Source organism: Chlorella variabilis, assembly GCF_000147415.1.
Source record: "Chlorella variabilis unplaced genomic scaffold CHLNCscaffold_3, whole genome shotgun sequence".
NCBI lineage: Eukaryota > Viridiplantae > Chlorophyta > Trebouxiophyceae > Chlorellales > Chlorellaceae > Chlorella > Chlorella variabilis.
The window spans coordinates 313,915-323,887 of record NW_005435085.1 but is presented as its reverse complement, the minus strand read 5'-3'; the positions used below and the strand labels follow the sequence as shown (position 1 = coordinate 323,887).

General features: G+C 68.1%; 2 protein-coding genes across 2 annotated transcripts; one reads left to right on the top strand and one right to left on the bottom strand.

The window, feature by feature from the left end:
• Positions 1-2,223: 2,223 nt before the first annotated feature.
• CHLNCDRAFT_140375 (hypothetical protein) lies at positions 2,224-4,471 on the top strand (the record flags this gene model as incomplete). Its single annotated transcript, XM_005850759.1, has 8 exons — positions 2,224-2,291; positions 2,415-2,487; positions 2,608-2,676; positions 2,814-2,835; positions 2,968-3,053; positions 3,282-3,826; positions 4,004-4,081; positions 4,213-4,471. 8 exons carry the CDS (start codon positions 2,224-2,226, stop codon positions 4,469-4,471), a joined length of 1,200 nt encoding a protein of 399 aa, XP_005850821.1.
• A 191-nt stretch (positions 4,472-4,662) lies between these two features.
• CHLNCDRAFT_140374 (hypothetical protein) lies at positions 4,663-9,275 on the bottom strand (the record flags this gene model as incomplete). Its single annotated transcript, XM_005850462.1, has 11 exons — positions 4,663-5,121; positions 5,237-5,443; positions 5,637-5,894; positions 6,156-6,469; positions 6,686-6,905; positions 7,051-7,122; positions 7,330-8,127; positions 8,215-8,386; positions 8,534-8,596; positions 8,783-8,900; positions 9,017-9,275. 11 exons carry the CDS (start codon positions 9,273-9,275, stop codon positions 4,663-4,665), a joined length of 2,940 nt encoding a protein of 979 aa, XP_005850524.1.
• Between the last annotated feature and the right edge of the window lie 698 nt (positions 9,276-9,973).

The window sequence follows — 9,973 nt, the reverse complement described above, 5'->3', positions numbered from 1 at the left end:
AAAAAGGCGAGGCGGTCCAGCTCCGCCGCCGACACCATGCCGCGCGGCTGGGGCGCCTTGCCCGGGGAGGGGGCCGCGGGCGCGGTGACCAGCGCTGCCAGCACGTCGGCGTGTCGCGCCACAAACCCCACAAACCCGCCCACCAGCGCCTCCTGGTGCTGCAGGTGCTGCTGCAGGTGCTGGCGCATGCTGGGCAGGTAGGACTTGTGGGAGTGGCCGCCTGCGGGCAGGGGTGGTCAGGGGCGTCGGGTCGGGGGAGCGGCAGGGAAGGGCCGTCGGCGGCGGGGGAGCGCGACGGCGAGGGTGGCGACAGGCGAGCCGCCACGCCCGATGCGGCGCGGCAGCCGCGCCTCCTGCCTGCTGCCGCCCCGCCGCTGCCGCCCGTCCCCCCCAAGGCACCCAGGCACCCGGCCAGCCAGCCAGCCAGCCAGCCAGCCGGCCAGCCATCCGCCCTGCTCACCCTGCTGCTCCCTGCCCCAGCTGTGCGAGGTCATGCGCATGGGGCTGCTGGGCTCCATCTGCCAGGAGAAGAGGTCTGGGGGCCAGACGTCCGAGGCATCCGCCTTGTGCGCCTCCCGCAGGTAGAAGTGGACGAAGAGGTACAGGGCCAGGCAGTACACCTCCACACCCACCACCTCGTCGCCGCCTGCGGGCGGGGCGCGGCGGCGTGAGGGCGCGGCGGCGTGGCGGCGTGGGGCGGCCCATGGGCCAGGCAGGGCAGGCAGGGCAGCCGTGGGGGCGACGGCAGGCAGCTGGCGGGCTGCGCCGCGGCAGCTGCCGACGTTTCGGCCCTCTGAGCGGGCCGGCCGCCGCCAGGCCGCTAGCGGGGCGGCGCCCTCACCGTCGCTGCGCTGCACCAGGTCTGCGGGCTCCACCACCGCCGCCAGCAGGTCCACCAGCACCTTGGTCTGCACCGTGTTGATGTCCAGCGCGGCGCTGATGGCCTGCGGGGTGACAAAGCCTGCGAGGGGGGAGGGCGCAGAGAGGGGAGCGGGACGTGAGGGCGGGAGGCGGCAGCGGCGGCAGGCACGCCCGGGGCGCAGCCCGACCCCTCCCGCCCTACCCACACTCACTCCTGCCGTGCTCATCGAAGGTGCTGACTTGCAGCAGCTCCAGGAGCAGCGCTCTGATGGCCTGCAGCGTTTCCACCTGGGCCAGCCATGGGCACACGGGGCAGCTGCCAAACTCCAGCACCTCCTGCCGGACCGTCAGCCCGGGCATGGCGCGCCACCGGGAGCGATCGTTGCGGTCACTGCTGCCGCTCCATGCCGTGCGCGCTCCGCTGCACTACTTGAGGAACGGCCAGACCCCAGCAATCGTTACGCAATTGCGGGCTGTCTGGGGCGAGTGTGAAGGGTGTCGGGAATGAGTCGGCCGGGGACCCCTGCCTTAATGCTACACGCCGCATTGTTGCATGTAACGTGCTCATAAGTAGCAGGCGACACCAGGACGGCACCCTGGGCAGGGCGGGAGGACGTGCGCTGAGTTGCCAAACATGTCGGGCACATGGCTCTGTGGGCACCCAACACCTACGCAGTGCAGGGCCTGGACACACATCCCGAGGATTCACAATGTCTCAGCAGGTTGACAAAGGCAGGGCCAACAAGCTGAATCGAATGTGGACGTTTGACAGGTTGCCGCAGCTGGGCGTGCCGCCGCCTGGGCGTGCCGCCGCCTGTCGATGCGAACAACGCGTGCGCCTTTCTCGGTATGGGTGTAGAGCCCTGCGACCATGCCTCTGGATTAGCTTTTGACTAGTTGCTGTGGGAATGGATGATCAGCGCTTGCTAAACGGCATGCTGAGTTGCGGCTTGAAAATCACCGTGCCTGTGCTGGTGAGTCGTTGAGGAAGGCTAACACACCAGCCAGCCCTGCTTTTGGGGCCTGTCACATCTACGCCTTGTTGTGTTGCTGTCTCCCCCACGGGTGTATGAATGCCCACATGCGCATGCGTCACAGACTGCTGCCGCCTGCTGGACGCCACCAGCTCATGCTCCTCATACCCCGCGCATTTCCTGCAACAACACCGGGTCCCTGTACGCACTCAAGTACCTTTTCAACGCTGCTGTTCTAAGCTGCGCTGCTGTCAAAATAATTGCCGCTCAGGCTGCTGCCGCCAGCGCCGAAGCCCTGCGTTGGGTCGAGCTCTGCTGCCGGGACTCTGGTCGCCACGCTAGCTAAGCTATCAGCCAACGGCTGCAATGCACTGAAGACGCACTGAAGATGTTGTCCTCTTGCCAACCGGGGGCCATCCTTTGGATTTCCGACGTGTTTGGGGACTGCATATATAAGTGAGTAAGCATCCGTAGAGCGCTGCCGACTTGGTGCAGCACCACCTTCGCCGCTCACCCGCGCGCGGCCGCTAGCCCCGCTGGCCACCTCAAGCCTCTGGCCTTGCCGCTGCCTCCCTGCAGTGTGCGTGACCTGGTGGGCTTCTCCTGCGGCATCACCAGCATCTGCTGCTGGATGGTGGCGCAAATACCGCAGGTGGGTGGATGGGCTGGGTTGCCTGCCGCCGAGTGTGCAGCCCGCTGCCTGCTCACCTGCTCCCCACCTGCGGACTCTCCTGTCCCCAGCTTCCACCCCACCGCCACACACATTGTGCAGTTGTACAAAAACTATAAGACCAAGCATGCCGAGGCGCTGAGCCCATGGTTCCTGGCATCGTGGCTGCTGGTGAGGGTGCTGGCGCCGCGGCGGGGGCTGCTGTGGGCAGCAGCAGCTGAGGTAGCATAGCACAGGAAGCATGTGGCGCCCTGCACACCTGCAAATCGCTCACCGCTCTGCTTCTCCCTTGCCCTTGTGCCATGCAGGGTGACACCTGCAACCTGCTAGGTGGGTGCCTTGCAGCACGCCGCTGGCTGGCCCCGGCCTCCCCCAGCCCTTCCACTTGGTGTGCCTTTCTGCAAGGCACCTGTTCTGCTCACCTGCCCTCCTGCCATGCACCCGCCCTGCCCCCCCCCGCAGGCGCCCTGCTCAAGGGGGACCAGCTGCCCACGGTTGTGTTCACTGCGCAGTACTTCATCACCGTGGACTGCGTCATGATGGTGCAGGTGGGGGCGGGGGGTGGGGCGTGGTGGATGGCGCTGGTGGTGGCTTTGGATGGGGGCTGGCTTTGACTGGTGGAGGGCACGATGGGCGCTGCTGGTGGCGTGACGTTGGGCCAGCAGCCTGCGGGATGGGAGCGCCTGCCACCTCAGCCTGCAATCCACCACTTGCCGCGTCCCTCCTCTGTCCACACACACACAAGCATACACACGTGTGCTCTTGCTCTGCCGCAGTACATTTATTACACCAGCCTGCAGCGGCGGCGGGAGCGCATGCAGGCGTCACGCCGGCATCGCCACCACCACCACCACCACCACCATCGCCGGCGGCACGACAGCACCGGCATGCAGCAGCACCAGAGCGGCAGCGGGGAGCAGCAACCGGGCGGCAGCGCCGAGCAGGCGTGGGCAGGCAGCGGCGGCGACAGGGAGGGGCGGGGCCCACACGCCGCCGCGGATGGCCGCGATGCGGCAGCGTCAGTGGCAGCGTCAGCAGCGGCAGCACACGAGTGCTGCGACTCGAGCGGCGAGATCAAGCCCGGCGGCGTGCTGCTGGGCGGCAGCAGCAGCCGCGCGGTGCCTGCGGCGGATGTGTCGTTCCGGCCGCAGCGTGTGCTGGCCTGCCTGGGCACGCTGCTGGTGGTGGCGCACCTGCAGCAGCCGCAGCCAGACGAGGCGGGGCAGCGGGGGCTTGGCGGGCGGCGGCTGCTGGCGGCCGGCGTCCTCGCGGCGGGCAGCGGCGGCACCGGGCTGCTGGCGCACATGCCGCTGTGGGCGTAGTGAGTGCTGGCCGGCTGCTGAGCTGGCGGTGTGCCCGCTGGCGGATGCCTGCGCATCGTGCAGCCACGCGTATGGGCTGCCTTGTTGCCGCCACTCAGTGCTGGCGCCGACCGGGTGCGGCGCGCCCGATGCGCCTCGCCTGAGGCCCCCCTGCCGCCGCCGCCCCCCGCCTGCAGCACCGCCGGCACCGTGCTTGGCTACTGCTCCAGCGTGTTCTACCTCACCAGCCGCGCCTCCCAGATCTATCGCAACTGGTGCGCTCTCTCACCCGCCCGCTGGCATGCCCGCCGCGGCTCCCGCCCCACCAAGGTTGCACACCACCCTGCCCGCTCCTCTCTTCTGCCTGACCACCACCCCCGCTGCAACGCCCGTGTGCGCCGCGCAGGCAGCGCCAGTCTGTGGAGGGGCTGGCCATCTCGATGTTCATGTGCGCCATCGCCGCCAACTCGCTGTACGGCGCATCCATCCTCATCCGCAGCGCCACCTGGCCAGAGCTGCGCTCCTCGCTGCCCTGGCTGATCGGCAGCCTGGGCACCGTGGCGCTGGACGTGACCATCTTTGCGCAGGCACGCCTGTTTGGGGCGGCCGCGGCGCAGAAGCAGCACCCCAGCGACGAGGACGAGCCGCTGATCGCGGCGCCCTAGCGCCCACACCTCACCGCGGCTGCTCGCCCCGCGCTGCGTGTGCGTGCGTCTGCTGGTTCCGGCCTGCTGCATCGCCCTGCACCCCTGGCAGCCCCCCTTCCCAATTCTTTGCTGTTGCTCCTTTCAGTTTGAACTACTCGCAACACATTCCCCAATTTTCATCGGCGCGTGCAACATTAAACACACGCCATTCAGGCCAGCAGCTGCTGCAGCGCAGCGCAGGGCTGGGCCAGCGCCTGGTGCCAGGGCTCGGCTTGCTGGCCGCCGCCGCCGCCGTGCGCGTCCAGCCCCGCCTGGATCGCCGCTGCCCATCCCTGGCACCGCCGCACCGCCACCTTGACCCGCTCCCCGCTGTGGACCAGAGACCACAGCGCGTGCGCCGCCGCGGCTGCCCGCCCAGGCTGCCGCGCCGCCGCCGCCACCGCATCCACCAGCTGCTGCAGCGCGCCGTGGCGGGAGGTCATGTGTGCCTGGCTGGCGGGGCACAGGGCCACCTGCCTCACCACCAGCATGGCCGCCTCGGCAGCCGCGCTGCTGCACTGCTGCTGCGCCGCCAGCCCCAGCACCGCCCCCAGCATGTCCTGGGAGGGCGCCGAGCACCGCAGCAAGGCTCGCTGCCCCTCCTCCTGGCTGCACAGGTCGGCCAGCACCTGCGTGGAGTGGCGCGGTGGGGGGAGGGGAGCTGGTGCGCATGCATGCATGCATGCCCGGCGCCTGCATGCCACACCCTGAGCAGCATGCAGCGCCCCCAGCAGCAGGCGGTACCTGCAGGATGGGGAGGAGGCGCTTCCAGTCCCCGGCTGCCGTGCAGTCTTGCAGGCGGCGCAGGGCACGGGGGAGGAAGGCGGCGCCGTCCCCCCGCCCCAACACCCGTGCGCCATCTGGTGTGGCGGCAAAGCAGCTCAGGGGCCCCGCCGCCGCCGCAATGGCATCCAAGGAGCCGCGGCTGTCAAGGACAATCGAGGCGAGGCGCTCCAGCAGTGGGGGCTCGCCTGCAAGCAGCACACAGCCCCATGAGGGAGGGCCAGCCGTACGTTATGGTGCCACACCAAAGGAGTGGCCCCTGGCAGCTGAGAGAGGGACTGGCAAGCATGCGTGAGACCTCCCCCAAGCTCTTGCCTGTGCTGGCGGCAACCTGCCTTGCTGCCTGAGAGTGCGCCAGTACCACGGCAGCCAGCCTGGACAGGCTGTGCTGCACCGCGGCGCCCCCCCCGCCCCAGAGGCGCATGGCCACATCCAGCAGGCCAGCCGCCGCCATGCTGTCGCTGGCCACTTGGCTGCGCGCCGTCAGCTGGTGCAGCAGGTCCAGGCACAGGACCAGGCGGGCACGCTCCGCCGGCTGCTGCGCTGGGGTGCCGTCGTGAGGGGCAGCCTGCACCTCGGTCGGTGGCGACAATGCCGAGTCTGTGCCCTGCTGCACGTCCTGCGCAGGCGGGGGCGGGTCCCTCCTGCCCAGCATGCTGCTCGTGATGCGGCTCCCAAACGCCAGCTGCGCTGCCTGGGGCCGGCCTCCCCCGCCTCCGCCGGTGCCACGCCGCGCTTTCAGCTGCTGCAACTTGCTGGCGCGCCTGGCACCATCATGTGCCAGTTCTGCTGCTGCCGCCGCCGGCTGGTCTGGCGCAACAAGGCTCGCAGCGAGGCTGGCACAGCTGTCTACCAGCGATTTGTGGAGCCCCACACGCACCGCAACCTGCTTGGCTGCATGGCTGTGGCACAGAAGACCGCCCAGGGCGGCGTGCAGCTCCTGCTGCGACAGCCAGTTGGCTGCAGCTGCGCCTGCCAGGAACTGCTCAATGAGCTGAGTGCACAGGAGCGACCCCACTGCTGCACCGTCACCTGTGCTGCAGGGCGGCACCAGGCTGTGCTCATCGCTAGCAGATACCTCGAGGAAGGCCGCTGCGGATTCCTCGTGCTGCAGCACGACCGCCAGCAGCCGGCAGAGCCGCTTCTTGCCGTCCACACCGCACCACTCCTGGCCCATGACTGACGCCACCGCCGCTGCGAGTGGGAGCGGATGACATGAGCTTGCTGCTCTCAGCTCGGCTGAGCAGCTGTCTGTCTGCGCAAGCACGACCAGCGCGTCTGCGAGTGGTGGCACGGCTGCTTGGCGGCGCGGCGGAGATGACAGGGCCTGCTCTGGCAAGGCGGCTATGCTTGCTGCCAGGCTAAACGCCTCGGCCGCCGCAGGAAGCAAGCCTGGGAAGCCCACCACACCTGCCCAACGGCTTTCCGGGGCCAGCTGCGCCGTTGCCACCAGCAGGACCGCAGCTGCATGGGCCGCATCCATTGCCGCGAGCAGGCTGTTTGCTTCTGAGCATGGCAGGCCGGCCAGGGACTGGCCCACCAGTCCAGCTGCGCTTGGCAGGCGCAGCAGGCGCAGCAGCACCTTGCCATCCACCAACCGGCAGGCCGCTTCTGCGTCCACCAGCACATGCTGAAGCACGGCATGGCAGGCGGCGCAGAGGAGCTCTGGCTCACTTGATTCCTGCAGGTGGCGCAGGTAGGGGGGGTGAGAAAAGGCAGGCAGTCCAGTGCAGAGCCATCTCAGCTACATGCAGGCAAGCACACAAAAGGCTTACCTGCAGGATAGTGCAGACACCGTCCCATAGGTCCTGCCTCCCGAGCAGGTGCTCAGCTGCTGAAGCCAAGGGCTGTGGCGAGGGAAGGCTAAGCTCCTCCCGATCGGCTGTGTCTGCGTCGCAGCTGGCACCCCCCTGCCCTCCAGGCTGCTCCCCTCCTTCTTCTGCGCTGCCTGTCTGCTGCCCATCCTGAGCCTCCTCAGCTCTATGCGCGCTGTGCGACATCGCAGCAGCCACCACAGAAAGCGCAGCTGTCCTGGTGGATGCTGTAAGGGAAACATCCAGGGCTGCCTTGATAGCCACGGCCAAGCACTCCGGCCACGCCGACAGCACCATTGCATTGGTGGCAGGTGCTGCAATGGCTGCCGCCAGCAAGAGGAGCGCATCTCGCTGCACAAGGACTGAACAGCTGTCTGCGGCGGCCCGCGACAGGAAGTACGTGCTGCCCACATCTGCCCATGCCGCAGCCCAGTCTGGGGCGGGCAATGCCCGGGTGATGGCCAGCAGCACCGCCAGGGCCCCCGCCACTGCTGCCTTGCCGTGCAGGAGGTCCGTGGCCCACAGGTGGCGAGGCATGAGGATGTGCCGCATGACTGCTTGCAGCAGGGCGGCCACAGCATGGGAGCTGCCAGGGCAGCCGGCGCTGCCGCCGACCAGCACCACTGCGAGCTGCAGCGCGGCCACCTTGGCCGCATACCCGCCCTGCAGCACCAGCTGTGTCAGCAGCAGGATCCAGTCGTGCCCCCGCATGGCGTCCATGAGCTGGGCCCGCTGACCGCTGCCGGTGCACTGCAGGCTGCGCTCTGCAACGGTGCGCACCGTGTTCAAGACGGCAGGCAGCAGCGCTGCCTGCGTGTGTGGGCTGTCCAGTGCCGAGCCCTGCTGCTGCACCCAGGCATATGCACTGCCTGCCGCAAATGACAACAAAGTTTGGCTGGCTGCCCCAGCCTGCACCAGCTGCAGGAGCAGCGGCAGCATCTCCACCCACAGCTGGCAGTCCTCGGCAGACTGCGGTGACGTGGCCAGCAAGAAGCGCAGCGCGTCCAGCCAGTCTGCCGCCGCAAACGCAGTCAGGCCCTGCAGATGCATACAATGGCAACGTGTTTGGTGGGTCCGTGGCCTGTTCCGACCGCTTGTCCAGGAGGGCAGGAGGAGGCCGCCCACCTGAGGTACCGCCGCCAGCAGCAGCTTCAAGCGCCGCAGCGCGGCATGGCACTGGGCGTGGTCCTGCGACGCCTTGACCTGCTCCAGTGCCTCAGCTACCAGCTCCTCTGGCTGCAGGCACCTGAGGGTCGCCTGCGAGGCCCGCACCAGGTCTGCCTCCCACCTTGGAAGGCTGCAGGGGGAGGCCAGCAGCTGAAGCAGGCCGCTGCTGTCACTGCCGGCTGCCTCGCACAGCTGCCGTGCTCGCCACAAGCGCTCCACCTGCTTGCCGACAAAAACGCCGCTGGCCTGCCGCTGGTGGAGTGTGCTGGCCACTGACATCACCGCTGTTGGGTAGGCGAAGCAGTATGCGGTACAGAAGGGCTGAGGCACGCTGCACCCGCTGGAGGAGGAGGCGGGGCCGGAGCTTGGAGCCGCTCGTGCAGCGAGGCGATGCAGCTGCGCGGCTGCCTCGCCAAAAAGCAAGAGGTGCAGGAGCTGCGCAATGCCTTGGCGAAGCAAAGGCAGTGGGTGGAACACCAGCGGCAGCAGCGGGAGGATGCGATTGTCGGCATCTGCAAGCAACCACGCTGCACCACTGGCGGGCTGCTGCTGCTCCAGAAGAATCACCAGGCATGCCAGCGCTGGCTGCTGGACTTGGTGCATCGGCGAGGTGTCCAGAGCATGTTCCAGCAGCCCAGGCAGTACTGCAGAGGCAGCATGCGGTGCCTTTATGTGGCCTGGCATGCGGTACATGCCACACAGGCGCTGCCTGATCTGACACTCTTCGATACCACACGCTCAGTCATGCACTACCACACACCTGTCTCCGTGGCAAGGATAGCTGCAAAGCGCTCATCGCCAGCAACCTGGGACAGCTGTGTCAGGGCTGCCGCTGCCAAGCCGCGCGGCAGTGAGGGGTTGCCGATGACTGCCAGCAAGCTTTGCACATCTGCAGCCGTGAACAGCCTGGCGGCAATTGCAGCAGCGGCTTTGCTGGCGCCGGTGCAGTTCTGGTGTGCCTGTGCCGTGCTGCCTGCTGGCGCCAGCAGCCCATCAAAGGGCAGGGGGTTGAACAGCATGGCCGCAGAAGGTCGCTGCACGAGTGCTGTGTGCAGCTGAGCAGCAGCCTCTGCAGCGACAGCTGGGCTCCTATGGAACAGAGCCAGCACAATAGGGGCCATGTGCTGCCAGCCGGAGCGCTTCTGCGCACCCAGTACCTCTAGAACGCAGCTCACGGCAGGTCCTGCTGCGGGGCTGCCAGTGTGGCACAACAGCCACATCTCCCAGGGCAGCATGGCAGCGCCGCACAGTGCTGGTGCACCCACTGCTGCTGCCTGCAACAGCTCAGCCGCCAGCCTCTGCAGGGTCGGCTCACCGAGCGCCACTACCAAGCTGCCGGCAACAGCGTCATGATGCAGAAGCGCAGGGCTGGCAGGTTCCGCTACAAGCGCTTCCAACGCTGCCTGCCGCACAGTCAGGTCGCCAGCCAGCAGTAGCGCAGCTGCAACATCACCAGCAGCAGGCGCACCAGCATGCCTGCCGGCTGCGGCCATGCTCGTGGCGACTACATGACGGCGCTCCTGGGCTGACAGCAGCGCCAGTGATGCCACCTGCTGATGCACCTCGTAGCACCACGCGGCTGCCAGGGCTGAGGTGGGTGCGCTGGCAAGCCTCTGAACTACACCCAGAAAGCTCAGCTTCAGGCATTGCAGCTCGGCAGCGGCCTCAAGCTGGGCGGCCACCTCTGGGCGCAAACAAGGTAGCCAGCGCAGCGCAA